Genomic DNA, 17,092 nt, shown 5'->3' with positions numbered 1-17,092 from the left:
AGGAACCTATATCAAGAAGAATCTCTTGTGTATGGTGTGTACAGACATTTTGATTATGAACTGTGTGTAGTTTTGGAAACTAATATAAAATGAATTTAATGTTTATGTTATCAATGAATTATAAAAAGACAGGAATTGTGGTGGAAATTCATTTATACACATTACGAGGTCTGTTTTTTATACATTATTTAAGCCATGCGTGGCAATTTTGGCACCTGTTAATTTTCTCTGTCCTTCTGTATACATTAACTAGTTAGGCTGTATGTGGCAGGGAACAAAACTGCAATTCACGAATAGTGACCTTGTGTTCTGTGAAAATTACATAAAAGGCGAACACTCGCTTCCTTCAGTGTCTTACTCTGCAGAAACTGGCGTTGATGTATGATTGTGTGACTTTCTTTGCAAAGAATAAAAGCTTTAAAGACATTCTGGGTAAGAATTTGTCTTCTTGACCACAGAGAGAGCCTCTTTGAAGAAAATAGCCATTACAATGACATATGAGACAAACAAAAATCTGGAGATCATGTAAATACACTGCAATATTTACAGCTCAGAGAATATGAAATCAGACAGGGTTGATTATGTTTGATGAACAATAGTGCAGCAAACCCTCACTGATGATTCTGACATCATTAATAGCAGCTCTTATTTAGGTAGGCTGAAAAAAGATTTCTCTCACTGATTTCATTGAATATACTTTATATATACTGTGATGTTTGTGTTGACCAATGATATCTCTTCATAAGTGTGCATTTTCACTACTTCAGAAATAAGTATTCAGTGGGATGAGGAAGCAGTCCTCAAAATAAACCTGTTTTGTAAGTCGTGTGCCTTCTTCTAGACATGAACAGGTTTCTTGATGTGTATCAGCAACTTCTTTAGCAGAAAACACTCTCCCCACTCTTCATTTAGTGATAAAATACTGGAAAATGCAGCAGAACATTTTCAGCAGAATATCAGTCAAAAAGATGAACACATTAGAGTCATGTGGTGAATGCTGTGAATTACACTGTTGCTGATTATTACTGCAGATTAAAGACAGCATTTATTGAAATATGTGTGTGAGTAAGATCTGTGTGTGCAGGAGCGGACTAAACCAATAAGTAAGGTAAGCAGCCACTTAGGGCCCCGGGGAGCCCAAGACCAATGCCAAAAAACCTATATTAATCATAGAGCTATTTTATACATTTTCTATCGTATGTTGTCAAATCTGTCTATAATGTTAAGATTTTAACGTTTTTTCTTCTTTTCAACACTGGGGCCCCCATGAAAAATGGAACGTTCCTTCTGTACTTCACATGCGTGAGGTGTGAGCACTTCCTTCAATCAAAGACACTGCTAGCTAGTGTTGCCAACTTAGTGACTTTTCAGACTCCCCTAGTGCCAATTTTTTTTTTTCAAAAAAAAACGACTTGGAGTTCCGGTTATTGTGATGTATTCTGATGTACACCACTAGGTGGTGCCCTGTACTTGTGTATACTGTGAAGCACTATGTACATAGAGTGCAGAACAAGAGAAACTCCGGCTAACTAAATAACCTTGTCTGCTGTCTTTATTTATTATTCTATCCTTTTATCTAAATATGCCTAAACATTAAGAGTCTACAGAATATAATACATGGTGTCAGAAGTTAAAGATGGATTAGTTAAAGCCACCGAATAAGTTAAATTTTGAAGGAAATACTGCGGAGAATTGGAGAATCTGGATACAAAAGTTTGAACTGTATCTTGTGCCAAGTGGAACATCTGAAAATTCAGGTAAAATAAAATGTGCTACGTTTCTACACGCCGCTGGAGATAAAGTACTCAAGGTATTTAATACCATGGAGTTCACAGCCGCGGAAGCTAATTATTATGAAGTGCTAAAGGAAAAGTTCAAAAGTTACTGTGAACCTAGAAAAAAACAGACATATCTAAGACACGTGTTTTTCACTCGAGCACAGGCACCAAATGAACTGATTGATGCTTATGTGACTGATTTAATGAATGAAGCTAAAGAGTGCGAATTTGCACAGTTGACAGAATCTCTGATTCAAGACCGCATTGTTTGTGGAGTGAACAATGATCAAATCAGAGCAAGACTCTTGAGAGAGCCAGATCTAGATCTGAACAAAGCCATTAATATCTGTAAAGCGAGTGAAGTCACTAAAAGCCAGATAAAAGCTCTTCAGGGGGGCACTAGCGAGCAATGCTTCGATAGGTCGCACTCTCTGACAGCTCCCGCAAAATCTCAAATAAATCGTCATTTTGAAGGATTATGTTTTCATAATCAATCATATCTTGATTCTAAGTAGCCAGGGGATTCGGTTATACATCAGTAACAAGAAGAAAGCAAGTGGAAAACAACATAACTCGAAAGGAAAAAAGGAAGGTGAAGCAGGCCCTACGACACCAAGCTCACCTGAAAACCTTTTACATGCACTCAGTGTGGGAAGAGATTCAGCCAATCATCACACCTTAATGGACACATGATGATCCACACTGGAGAGAAACCATTCACATGCACTCAGTGTGGGAAGAGTTTCATCCGCTCATCATCCCTTAATCTACACATGAGAATCCACACTGGAGAGAAACCATTCACATGCACTCAATGTGAGAAGAGTTTTAACCAATCATCACACCTTAATAAACACATGATGAGCCACACCATTCAGAGATACCATTCACTAGCACATAAACCGCAGCCACACTAGACTTTTCTCCCCATAGACTTCCATATATACGCACGCGAATGCGTCAGACCGGAAATGCAAGTTTGTGCGTCAAGTTTCGCAGTTCACTTAGTTGTAAAGTTCAAGCTTGGTGAACTCTAACCTGCGAAATCGCTTTACTTGACTGTGTGAGACCAATCGAAGATCAAAACATGACCTCTCTGGACAGAAATTTAAAATATGGACCAATCGCTCACTTTTTTTAATGTCTAATCATCTTGTTTAATCCTGCTCTTTTTCACAGCGCCGTACAACAGAATTTCGCATGCTCAAACTCTATTGTGACCGCAGCTTCGGTGTGGGATGAGTTTCAGCAACTCCTCAGACCTTAATAAACACATGAAGACCCACACTGGAGAGAAACCATTCACATGCACTCAGTGTGGGAAGAGTTTCAACCGATCAGCAAACCTTAATGAGCACATGAAGATCCACACTGGTGTGAAAGAGTATATGTGCTTTGAGTGTGAGACTTTTATTACAGCTCCAAAATTGAAACTGCACCAGATGATTCACACTGAAGAGACTGTACAAGTGTTCACACTGTGACAAGAGGTTTAATCAGTTAACACATCTGCAAACACAAAAGAGGATTCACACTGGAGAGAAACCGTACAGATCTGATCAGTGTCTACAGAGTTTCACTCATTCTGCGCAGATTATGAAACACATAGACAAAAAGTTGCACACATGACATGAATGCAGCAAAACATTTTCTCATGTGGACAGGATGTTTCATGTCTGAATAATGTTTGAAAAGGCTGAGTGACGGTATACTGTTTTCCAAACAGTAAATGTGTTGCGCACCTCCCGTTTACCGTAAACACAATGATGGCAGCTAAGAGAAGAACAGTTTCATAAACATCTGTCAAACAACCCCTCTGCAGCTTAAAATCTCAGGGAAGACACTGCACATCAAAGAAGGTGGAGCTCCAGGACGGTTAGTTTGCAGTATACCAGGGCCTCAAGTTTAGAAAGCCCTTTCAGTTGTCCTGTGTTGCATATTTTATTAGTAAAGTTTCTTTACTTTTAGGTTCAAGATTCTTCCTAGTTTACTACATTTACTTTTTGAGTAGAATACAAACTTGATGAATATTTTATGATTTAGGCAGAGCGACAGTGATTAGGTTTTACAATAATAATACACTGTGATGATCCCAAGACTCCAGATTGGAGTATGTGGTAAATCCTGATTGGATGCCTGACTACTCCTCGATGGGTATATACAAGTTGTTGTGCTAGCTACCCCAGGATGCTTTGGCTACTCAGGAATCCTCATGTCAAGACCTGCCATCTCATTGACTCTTTAACCTTATGGTTTTGTTTTGCATAACTTGTATCATGTAGTTAAAGCGTTGTTGTAATTATATCCTAAGTTGTTTATCTTCATTATTATCACTAGACATTTGTTGGTTGCTTAGATTGATTGTTCTTTGAGTTACATTTTATATTAAATAATTTGCATTCAGGCTATTTTGTTGGCTCGTTTCTCTTTTATGGTGTGGCTCAAACAAGTGGGTCATAACACTTTGTAAAATGTGTCTAGTTGTATCTGAGATCTTGCCCTTTCAGTCATGACCATAGTTGTGAGTAGGAACCTAGATTGAGCAGAAAATTGAGAACATTGCCTTTCGTCTCAGCTCCTTCACCACAACAGACAATCACATCATCTGCATTACTGCTGCCGCTGCACTGATCCATCTTTTAATCTCACATTCCATTCCTCTTGAGAAAAAAAAATAAACGCAGATACTTGAACTCCAATTGGGGTGAGGACTCTCCTCCAAACTGGAGATGGCCACCTTTTTCCAGTCAAGCACCATGGTTTCTGACTTAGAGGTGATGTTTCTTTCCCTGGACAACGTTATCTGCAAATGGCAGAGACAGTCCTAGCCTGCACCAAAAATTCTGTCAGTAAAAATTATTATATTTCTGAGATCAGTCTCAAAAATAACACATTTACAAAAAAAAACAAATAAATGAATGGATAGACATTGTAGTGGTGGAAGGGGAAGTAGGATGGCTTTTTCAACTATAAACCAAGATGGAGCTCTCTCAGAAGGGATGGACCAGCGCGAGATGTCTCAGACTGAAGGCGTAATAATGAAATAAATACTCAGGAAGCCCCAACCCTTTTTCATCAACTGGCTGTTGCGATGTACTCCTATGCCACCTAGGGTGCTTATTGTTCCAGATAAATTAATTGACTAAATAATCCAACGGTTTTAAATATTGTAACGAAATATACTGAAGTAGAGAAGTAAATTTAGGAAGGCAATTCAATTTGAGTATGGTAGTTTGTTATTTTGAGTACCTCAGAGCAGTGGTTCTCAATTCTGGTGCTTGTGCAAAATGAGTTGACAACCGTCCCAAATTAAATTTAGCTCTTATTACTAGATATTAGAATCACACCTGAGAAACCACAAAAGCAGAGATTTGGCTTATCTTTAACTGCTATAAATCAGCAAGAGACAACATTTGTTTAGTGTCCTCCGCCGACTGGCCTCGATGAAACACAGCGTTCCTGATTGGTTGGTGACTCAGCTTCAGTGAAGTCCTTGGGATTGACTCGCTTGTGAGTGGAAGTTGTCCTGGTTATCCGGGGTGACAGACTCTGCTGCGAGTCGATTTGCAGAAGTTTTTTGTGGTTTTGGGGTTGCATGGAAAGTTCTTTGTGACCCGATTGCGTGCCGATGCAGTGTCCAAGAGCAAGGCGAGAGGGGGCAGAGAGCATGAGCGAGCTAATGCAAAAATCAAAGTTTTACTGTTGCAGTAGATTAAGTCAGTGTTTCCCAACCCATGTTCCTGAAGGCACACCAACAGTCACCTTTTCAATGTCTCCCTAATCAAACACACCTGAATCACCTAATTAGAACATAGGAAGAGACTCCAAAACCTGAAGTTAATTAGTCAGGTAAGGGAGACATCCAAAATATGTACTGTTGGTGTGCCTCCAGGAACAGGGTTTGGAAACACTGGATTAAGTGATCTGGTTTGGTCCATCCCATTGGCACTGTCTTCTAATGAGAAGTTGCCATGGAGGGCGGGCCCACGCCCTGTACCATTATGCTCAGGGTAAGTCATTAACAGACTGCTTGGTAATTTCATGTGGTAAAATATCTTGTAAGTTCGTTACTATGTTACATCAAATGTTACAAGACAAATACTGTTTCTGATACTAGTTTTTCATTTACACCAATGTATTGCAAATATCACTAGCTTTTGTTTAGTACCAGACATCATACATTTCAGACACATACAGAAGGATTCATCTGCTATAAGGGTTAAAAACCATTGATTAACTGCAATAAATACATGTTGTATTCAAATGAAGCCACTGCCCCAGAGGGACACATTTATTGATCTCCTTAAGTCTCTGGAAGTAGCACACAATTCTTAAAATCACAAATCCAATTTTTGTTAACTCACAAGTTGTCTTTTGAATTTATGTATTGGATTTTGTAATGGACTAATTTTGTGCATGGATTAATGTTATTTTGTTTTTATTTTATTATTTTTGAGACTGAGAATCTTACATTTACATTTACATTTAGTTGGGAATGGGAAGACATTCCTCCAGCATGGAACAGTTAATGAAAAGGTTTTGGAAAGTGATTTATAACCTGCACTCACTACCATATTTGGAGGCTCCTGGAGGGGATGTAGACATTCAGCAGTAGGTGGAGGTAAGAGGGTGCAGTGCCAGTGATTTGAACTAGATAGGAGCCTCGAGCGGTAACCAATGCAGAGAGATAAAGAGAGGAGTTACATGGGCTCTTATTGAAGACCAGATGAGCTGCAGCATTCTAGAGCATCTGTAGAGGATTAAGGGTGCAGGATGGGAGTCCAGCTAGAAGAGCACTGTAGGAGTCCAGCCCTGAAATGACAAGAGTTTGCACTAAAAGTTGTGCAGCATGATCTGTTAAGAAGAGTCTGATTTTTCTGATGTTGAAAAGTGCAGATCTGCATGATGGAGCTGTGATAGCAAGGTCCTCTTTGAAGGACAACTCATCATCTAGAATCACCCTATGATTGTTTACCAAACTACATGGGGTAATGGTGGATGATCCCAGCTGGATTGAGAAATTGTGTTGATTGTGTGGAGTTGCAGGGAAGGTGATGTAAGCAGATTAGTAAGCAGTTGGTGATGTTTTTTCCAAGCTGATATCCTTCAGGCAGTTTGATGCGAGTTAAAAACTTGGAAACTTAGTTGAAAACAGCCCTTTGTAGTGTTTTGGTAATAAATAGAATAAGAGAGAGACTGGTCTGTATTTTTATCCAATGAGGTGTTGAGTGATGTGTTTTTGAACAGTGAAGTTACCCAGGCTTGTGTAACCCCGCTGGCCCTACACCACCCAACCCGCTCTGAGCTGGGATCGAATTGGCGACCTTCTGCATGGCAGTTAATTTAACAAGGAGGCTAAAGACCATGGCCCCCAGCGTCTGTCGCCAGAGTACCTTAAGAGGTCAGAGGAGTGAAGTTTACCTGCACAGCACTTCACTAGCTGGCCTCCGTTACACCTGCTGGTTGGGAATGAGCCAGTGTGGAGTGAAGGAAGAGAGTGAATTTTTCTTCAGAGGGTGTTGTTTGATGGAGATTTAGGTTGGATTTAGTGGAAAATAGACTGCTAATTTGAGTGTTTTTTTGTGTAAAAAAGGAGGCCAAATCATCAGCTGATAAGGAGTTGGTGGAGAAGAACAAAGCAGGGTATTAAATGTCCTGAATATTTTGCAGATGTCTGAAGTGGTCTTAATTGTGTTATGGTAGTATGTGGTTTTGGCTGAATAGAGTTGGGAGGCTAAAGATGACAGCTGGGTTTGGTATCTGCTAAGGTCAGTGGAGGCTTTTGATTTGTGCCATGCTCTCTCTGTTTCCCTGGGTGCTGTTTGATGTTATCTCAGAACATGCCCTAACACTACCCATTCTCTCAGACCATCCGACAGTCAGGGGTTAGAGGGAGTAGGGTGCATTGGTCTGGTGGGGACAGGACAGATCTCACCTAGGCAGGATGTTAAAGTGGAACAGAGTGTTTCTGCTGCACTATTTACATCAAGAAGTGAGAACTGTGTGTGAGGGAAGAGAGGATGTAACAGTGGAGAAGTGTGTGTAGGACAAACCAATTTTTACTATTAGCAATTTAGTTGTTAAAATCACCAATTGAATTCCTGATGTAGGGATGGTATACAGTTTAACCCAAAGAATGACCAGTCTGTCAGATGAAGAAGAGCCGGAGTCAGAGATTTAAATAAATAAATAAAGTTTACTGAAGATAGTTTGCAGTTTCATCAGCAAAAGCCAGCTTCAACACTCGAAAATGAGTTCCTAGGCCGCTCTGCTTACAATCACAAATTATTAACAATTATATCCTCACATAACGTCAATAACTGCGTCATACAGTGTTCTAACCTGATGTTAAAACACAGATAGACTAGGAAAATCTCCACATGAGGTGCGTGCGTACAATTCTGAACAATATCTTAAGCATAAATGTCAGACATCCACTAGACTGTTTAGAGCTGACTCCAGACCTGTGAAATTGATCCAAAATCAAATAGAACACACACACTTAAAGTATAATCTGTTTCTTACCAAAGGCTGAGTGTACTCTCAGCCGTCTTTATCAAAACTGGTTAAAAACCAGTATAATTTACATTCAGGCAGTTATATCCTTACTACACAAAGTCTATCTTGAATAAAAAGTAGAGTCACTTTAAATTTATTAACCGTAAAAATAACTAAATCACTTCAGACATTTTAGATAGTATTAACTCATAGAAATAACAATAGAAACAGTTGCTTCCAGTCCTCAGCCCTCAGTTCCACTCGAGGTCTCCGTGACCTCTGATCTAGTTTGGTGGTTCTTAAAAAAGTTACAGAGACAGGCAAATGCACTGAACATTCTTACATAGAGCAGTGTGTTAACTTATTCATTAGTTAAAATCATTTCAAAGTTAAATACTCATTTAAATAATCAAATAATCATATTAAATAAAGATAATGAGAAACAGGATGATGCAAAAAGGTATAGTTGAAAAAATTGTTGATTCATGCTGAAACGGATTAAAAGGTATAAATCAGAATCCTTCAGAAGCCAGTTATGCTCACCACTATATTGCCAACACTTGTAGACATCCTCTCACAAAAGTATAGAAAATGAAAGGTTTCAACTAAGGAGTTATCTGTGTGGGCGAAAAAAAAAAAAACATATCCAGTAAGGATCCCATCTCTTTCTGATGTTGAGGTTGGATAAAGCGTTCAAGGGTACAGCCGCACCAAAAAATACAAGGTCGATAACTTCACTCTGCAGTGGTGGAGTTCTCATGTTCTGTCACCTAGTATTCACTGTAATGAGCTTCCCCGGTTTAAATGTAATTGCAAGGGTTGACTGGATGCTGCTCATGATAGGGCAAGCTGACATTTTGTGGAGTAAAAGCTGGGCTATGTGTAAGATTGAACGTTGTGCTTTGTTTGTTGCAAAACATGCTAATAACGTTCTCCTGTGTGATGCACTGTTAAAGTTACTGCTGATGGCAAGTCGAAGACTGATGAAGAAGCAAGGAATATTAATGAAAAAAAAGCTGTCCAAGCCCAGTTTTCAACCCTCCTCTTGCTGTCAGCCAAGGTCTTTAGGGCCAGCGCGGCAGACAATGCTGTTAGGAATGGATTACATTGGTGATCTGTGTGGGGTGGGAACGGGTGTTCTAACTGTGCATCTCCTCGTTAGTATAGTAGACAGTGTCTCTGCCTGTCATGAGGAAGACTGGGGTTTGATTCCCTGACTGTGAAACTCTTGTTTGTCTTTTACTTTTTGGCTGTTGCCTTTCACAAGGGTGGCACCTACCTATGTGATATATACAGCAGCCAAAGGAAATGTGTTGGCCTAGAATTCATACTGCTGTGGTTTCACTCTCCTCTTTCCACCTCTTTGCATCTGTTCCATCACAATGGCTAAACAGTCAACTCCCCTCATTCTTGCTATTTCATAAAATGTTTTAGCATGCTGACAAATCCGTACAGCTTCATTCATAGTAAGCTCAGTTTCTCTCAAGAGCCTGTCCCTTACTTTTTTTATCATTGATGACAAACACTATCTGGTCGTGAATCCCTGAGTCCTGCAACAGTCCGAAATTACATTGTTTTGCTTTCAACTTCAAATCCATTAAAAAACTGTCAAAAGTATCTCCCTGTTGCTGCAGATGAGAATGAAAAACATACCTTTCAAATGTCTCATTTTTTCTGGGTGAGCAATGTGCATCAAATATCTGTATTACCCCATCATATTTGTCCTTATCCTCTTCCTGATCAAACACGAGTGTATTAAATGGCACCTAGGTTAGCCATTTTTTCAGATTTAATATAAGTCTTTTGTGTCCCCAAAAATTGTGTGTAAAGTTTCAGCTCAAAACACCCATCAGATTTTATATTATACCTTTTATTAAATTCCTATTTATAATTTTTTTCACTGGGTGGCGGTTTTGGTGTACTGCTTCTTTAAGGCTAGTCCTCCCCGCCCACCGTTTCTACGTGTTTTTCTGCGTGCCTTAATCTCCTCCCTCGGCAGCGTCAGACAACAGACAGACATAAAGGAAGTAGATCTCATGTAGTGTTTGTGAGAAATACTACAGTAAGAACTTTACCAATTAGTCTTTATTGTGCAGTTGCATGGCAGGGTCACACAAAGTTCACACGCGCAGACACACACACAGACAGACAGAGCGCCCGTTTAGCTTTGCACTCTTTTTGCACCCATATGTGACAGGATACAGGTTAATCCTCACTGCTGTATGGATATCTGTTATGGAAATGTACAAAATAAACCTGATTTAACGTCCACAAACCGGGACTGAAGCGTCTTCCTTTATAATTGTTCTGACACTCGGCTGTGCTGATGAAGTAAAGCTAAGCTAAATCGCTGTAATTCATTACACACGTTTAAAACATTTTAAACACGTGAAACTCACTCTTGAGTTTCACATCTGTATTACCCCATCATATTTGTCCTTACACATCTGATGATGATTGATGATCCTAACGAACTGGACACACCTTTTATTCCCGGTTGCTTTGCACTCGTCCTCTCTTGCTGATGATTATACACGTGACTACCGGGACATGTTAATACGTGCAGCTGTCAATCAATTCGGTGGGCGGGGGGACCGCACTCCTACGTAAAGTTGCGGTCCACCGTTTTTTATGTTGCTAAATTGAAAAAAAGGACTGGGTGTGTTTTTATCACCCCAATATGACGGTCTATACACCATACATGCACATATGTCTGTCCAAACAGCTTGAAAAGTAGATTTTTCACCATAGGTGCCCTTTAAACACTTCTATAGATTGTGGTCGTGCGACGGTAAGTAGTAATGCAATCTTACGTGCATCTGAGGCATCATCAAGTCTCACAAAGTAGGTGGTATTTACTTTTTGATCAGATATGATTTTGAACTGTCTAAACTAAACTATCTAAACTAATGTGCTGAAACTAGCCTTTTCCCATAATTTCAGTCCTCATAAAACTTGTTTATCGAACAGTCGTTTTATTTTATATCGCAATAAGTCTTTATTTTATGAAAATTGGGTTAAAAATAATATTTTTTTCTTTATTGGATATGATGGATAGCCATGGGAACATTCTTAATTACAATAACTTCTGTTTCAAACATGGTTTTGCTTGTCACCTAAAGAGTTTTACACAATTATTAATGCAATTTCTAAAAACATGATAGTGTTGATCAGAGGTATTCTTTCACACTATTCTGTTAAGTTTTCTCCTCCATCTCTGTTTTTGTTTTGACTTGTTTCTCTTCTAATAATTGATATAGAGATGGGTAAAGGGAGATAGAAGGCTTACTAAGAGCTCGACTATTGTGCCAATTTAAAATGTTCAGTTTACTTAGGTTGTGTGTTTTTTGGACTGTTGGAGGAACCCGGGGGAGACCCATGTTGGCTAATGCGGGACCATCGGTGGACAATCATAAGCATGTGATTCTCTCAAAAGTAGTTTATAAATAAACTTCACGTCAATAAAGAGCCAAACTACATGAAAAAGCTGCCGTTTTGAATATACCCATGTTTGTGTGGACAAGGCCTCAATTTTGAGGACTCTACTCTCTATTGTGAAGCTTCATGTGAGAGCTGAGGCTTCTTTTACATTTAAAGCTCTTTCCACACTCACTGCATCTAAAATGATCCTCTCCAGAGTGAGTCTTCATGTGTCGCTTAATGGTGTCTTTGCGTGTGAGACTCTTTCCACACAGGTCACATGTGAACACTATGGTTCCAGTGTGACCATTCATGTGGTTTGTGAGGCTATCTTTGGTTGTGAAGCTCTTTCCACACTGAGCACATGCAAACGGCTTCTCTCCAGTGTGACTTATCATGTGGTGTTTGAGTGTGTTTTTACATCTGAAACTTTTACCACACTCTGTGCATTTGTAAGGTTTCTCTCCAGTGTGAATTCTCATGTGGATGTCAAGGTTTTGTTTTTGAGCAAAACTTTTCCCACACTGTGTGCAAGTAAAATTTCTCTCTCCATTGTGAGTTCTCATGTGGACTTTAAGGGTGCCATTTTGCTTAAAACTCTTTCCACACTGGCGGCAAGAGTAAGGCTTCTCCCCAGTGTGAATTCTCATGTGCATTGCCAAGTTTCCTGCATTATAGACGCTTTTTCCACACTGTTGGCATGTGTACGGCCTCTCCCCAGTGTGAATTCTCATGTGCTCTGCAAAGTTTCCTTTAAGATAGAAGCTTTTTCCACACTGTTGGCATGTGTACGGCCTCTCTCCAGTGTGAATTCTCATGTGGATGTCAAGGTTTTGTTTTTGAGCAAAACTTTTCCCACACAGTGTGCAAGTAAAAGTTCTTCCTTGTGGACTTGTGGAATTGTGAGTTCTCATGTGGACTTCAAGGGTGCCATTTTGCTTAAAACTCTTTCCACACTGTTGGCATGTGTACTTTCTTTTCCCAGTGTGAAGTCTCATGTGCATTGCCAAGTTTCCTGCATTATAGACACTTTTTCCACACTGTTGGCATGTGTACTTCCTCTCGCCAGTGTGAATTCTCATGTGCACTGCAAGGTTTCCTGAATTATAGAAGCCTTTTCCACACTGTTGACATCTGTACGGCCTCTCTCCAGTGTGAATTCCCATGTGAGTTTTAAAGCCTTGTATTTGACCAAAACTCTTTCCACACTGTTTGCATGTGTAAAGTTTCTTCCTAGTGTGAACTCTCATGTCAACATCAATGTTTGGCTTTTGACTGAAACTCTTTCTACTTTGTTTACTACTGAAATTACACCTAGATTTGGATTTCCATGGTCTTCCGCATGATGTCTTTTTAGTCAGTGTGGGTTTTTCATCAGTCATTATTTCTTGGGGGTTCTCAAACTGCTGTTTCTCTTCCATTTCATTTTGTTGACGAGTCTCTTCTTTCAGCACCATCAGGTCTTAAAAAAAAGAAAGAAAAAATAGTTAACTTTAGTATGAAGGCACAAAGCGACGAGCATGAAATGGATGTTTCACCCAAAAATGAAAATGACCTTACCATTTACTCTCTGTCATGCGGGTTTAAACATTTCCTTTCTTCTGGAACACAAAGTAAGCCAGCGTTTTTTTCACAATATCCTCTTTTGTGTTCAACAGAATCGTAAACTCATAAAGGTTTAAAACCACACAAGGGAGAGTTAATGGTGAGGCTATTTTTATTTCTGCATCTACTTTCCCTTTAAAGAGTTCCTATTATGAACCTTTTTTTACAAGATGTAAAATAAGTCTTTGATGTTCCCAGAATGTGTCTGAGGTTTCAGCTCAAAATCAGATCATATACCTTGCAGAATATTTACTTTTGGCAGTCAGAGGAAAACCAAGCTTGTTTTGTGCCTGTGGCTTTAAATGCTTAAAAGACATTGAAATATTTAACTTGCTTGGAAGACCTGACTGAAACAAATTCTGCACGTTCATAGCAAGTACGCATAATTCACTCATTTATTAGTGAGTTTGCATTATTGTATATAACTTAGGTTTCTCAGTACTGGGTTGCAGCTGGAAGGGCATCCACTGTTTAAAACATATGCTGGATAAGTTGGTGATTCATTCCGCTGTGGCGACCCCTGATGAATAAAGGGACTCAGCTGAAGAAAGATGAATGAATTAATGCAAATTCTTTATGCCACGTTTGCTGTAAATTGAAGTGATGAGGAGATGGCAAGATAACATACTTTGCTACTTGTTTTTATTCATTTGTACTTTTGTCTTTGTTTTCTTGCCTTTGTGCATGTCCTGAGGCTTAGCTGAAGACCTACATGATGACAAGATGCTACGAACTGACAAGATGCAGAAATGCCATCTTAAAAGGTTACCTGCTGTTTGTCCAATCAGGGACAGTGACAACGTAAATATCCAAATAATAATGTTAACCCAGGGTTTGCGAATGTAAAATGTCTGTTAATGAACACCCAGGATTATTTTTTAACCCCAGGTACAGCATGAGCACTGTTGAAGGTGGTGACAGATAACCCAGGATTCTGTTTACCCAGGGTTAAAAATTTCAAGTGTAAACAGCCCTAAGAATACTCAGCATTAGGTCTCAGGGTAACCAGATTACAATGACAATCAGCGACAATTGTCAATCATGTCATAGTGACCTGATCTCATATGCTATAGGAGAAATGACAAGGAATAATAAAATGGCTACTTGCTCTACAAACAAGTGTGTTCATAACTATATATACAAAGAAAAACAATAAAATTAGAAAATATGACTTTGCAACATCAAGCAGCATTAGGCATGGGACAGTATAAGATTGTGAGAATATGATAACCCTAAATAAAAATATCACGGTTTCACTGTATTGTGATTACTGCTCTAAAATGTATTCTTTTTAAAAGTCTAGGTAAAAAACAAACATGTTTTCCCCTTTGAAAAAAAAATATATTTTCTTTTAAGAAACGTTGAAAGTATTTTGGAGCAGTAAACATGTCAGGCTAAAGCATTCAAATGAATCATTGACTTCTGCTGTCTTCATTTGTTTCATAAACGCAGATTTCTTTACGATTTAAAATAGCATCTTTGGTTATCTTTTCTGCTGGAGATATTGTTGTGGTAAAAAACTTAAAACAAATGTAAAAAAAAAAATGACTTTCATGTAGGAACAGTACAGTAGAAAATATTGGCAGTTTTAAAACCTTGACTTTTTTCAAACCGCGGTATACCTTGAAAGTGGTTATTGTCCCATGCCTAAGCAGCATAACACTGTTTTTAGGATCTAAAAATTAATTTAGTCTCAAGCAAAAAGATTCAAATGGCGCCGCCTGCTGGTACGTGAAGAATATGGTGAATACTGACGAACTTTACACTCAAATGTTTGCATATCATCAGCATACTGTAATCTATTTCTTAAGCAGCAAAAGTTATTTTTATACTAGTTTGTTGGCCAATTATAGTCAGTGCAATGCTAAACGTTATTGTTCCACTATAATTTGTTCATTTTGTCTCATGTCGTCCCATAACATCATTATATGATTTAGGATACTGTACAATGTTTTATAACAATTAATTATTTTAGTGTCCATTTCAATCAGCTTATTTAAAATTGGGGGCATCCACGTTTTTCTGACATACTTTAAACCAGGGTTTCTGCAGGTTTCACCAAGTTAAAGGTAAGACTTTTTAAGACCATTATGACTTTTTTTTTAAATGGCCCAAATGAAAAAGATTTTTATTTGCCCTTTCCAAAAAATTATAATTTAATGCATTTAATAATACAATAATAAATGAATAATAAAAAATTAAATATTTTAGATATTTCTTAGCAAAAGATCTTAAGTAATGTGTAATAACAAGCAATCTTTACTTGTATCCATACACCTTTTTCAACATAAACTTTCTTAAAAAAAAATTAAAAAATGAAGAAATGTTTTTAAAAAGTTTTAAAAACTATAATAAACTAAATCTATGCACAACAATCTGTCCAGGTCGATGTCCTCAGCAGTAAATACATGGAGCACGTTTAAACAGATGTTATTGTAAGGAAAATATTTAAACCATTATGATAAATAGACTTTTTGAATAAAAAGTTTAAAGTTATATTGAGATGGATTGTTGGTGATTGTATGGGTTTTGACCAGATTGGGTAGCAAAACATAAACAAAGGAAAATGAAGACTTGTTTAAAAAAGATTTAAGACCTACAAACACAATATTTCAGTAAATTTAAGAATTTTTAAGGTCTAAATGATTGATTTTGGAATTTATGAGATTTTAAGGCTCTGCGGAAACCCTCTTTAAACACAATAGCCCTGGTAATTAATTATTATAATAATGATGTAATTCTAACTCAGACAATATCTGTGAGAACTAGTAACAACTACTTATACAAGTTTAAACCCTTAAAGAAGTTGGAATTGTGATCAACGTGATATATGCAAATGAAAAGTACTAAGCCAACACGATCACTGTAATAGCAGATATCTTCTATGAGAATACTGTAGGTCAAATATCGTCAGCTCAGTTAAACTTTTTTAATTTATTGTTTTTATTTATTTTATATAGCGCCAGTGCTCAAGACCGCTTTACAAACAGGAGAACAAGAAAAGCAATAACCTTAAGAAGGTGGAAAAATGGGAGACTAATATGACAAAAAAAAATGACAAAAGACATTCCTGTGTTTTAATAAATGCTTATGTGCATTAAGGAGAACTAGGCAGCACACTCAGGGCTGCAAGATGGATTTAATTTACTATTCTTATTATTAAAATATATCTGAATGAGGATCAAATGACTGAGTTGGTCTTTGAGAATGAAAATCAACCTGTTTGTTCCTGCAGATCTTCCTGTTTGACTCTGAATGTTTCTTCAATCTTCACATCTTCACTCTCCTCTTTAATAAACGCCATCTTTATAACAGTGTGGAGATCAGTCGCTTCAGCAGGAGTTTTTCTCTGCGTTTGGACACTTTATCCTGTTTAAAATGAATAAAACAATTTACAGAAACAAAATAACTTCTTTTCAACAGTTTCTTTATATGAGAGTAATTAACAAAAATAAATCTGGTGAAAGGTTTCATTAAAACACTTATTACACACATTTCTGTTATATTCAAACAATAGCCCTCGGTTACTGAAAATAAAAAAGTACTTTGTTGTATAAAGGGTTAAAATGATATTTTCAACAACAGGGACATATCATCGGATAAACAAACCTGAAACTTTAATTAAATCGGTTCTTCTTCTTCTTAGTTTTTTGGCAAATTACATTCTTTGTGCTTTAATTAAATCTGTTTATATCTGTTAACGTTTTAAAACACAAACCTTTCTCCAGTTGAATCACAGCACTGAAGCGGCGCCGCCTGATGACGTCACACGTCACATCAAAATAAAAGTC

At 37.9% G+C, this 17,092-nt stretch overlaps 1 protein-coding gene across 1 annotated transcript; it reads right to left on the bottom strand.

Annotated features, from left to right (window-relative positions):
* Positions 1–7,992: 7,992 nt before the first annotated feature.
* Positions 7,993–17,053, bottom strand: LOC130222845 (gastrula zinc finger protein XlCGF57.1-like). Its single transcript, XM_056455416.1, has 3 exons — positions 17,020–17,053; positions 16,521–16,670; positions 7,993–13,158 (listed from the first exon to the last, which is right to left on the bottom strand). Exons 2-3 carry the CDS (start codon positions 16,603–16,605, stop codon positions 11,819–11,821), a joined length of 1,425 nt encoding a protein of 474 aa, XP_056311391.1. The 5' UTR covers positions 16,606–16,670; positions 17,020–17,053; the 3' UTR covers positions 7,993–11,818.
* Between the last annotated feature and the right edge of the window lie 39 nt (positions 17,054–17,092).

Source organism: Danio aesculapii, chromosome 4 (genome assembly GCF_903798145.1).
Source record: "Danio aesculapii chromosome 4, fDanAes4.1, whole genome shotgun sequence".
NCBI classification, from domain to species: Eukaryota; Metazoa; Chordata; class Actinopteri; order Cypriniformes; family Danionidae; genus Danio; species Danio aesculapii.
The sequence above is the reverse complement of the archived record's forward strand: the minus strand, read 5'-3'. Positions and strand labels throughout refer to the sequence as shown.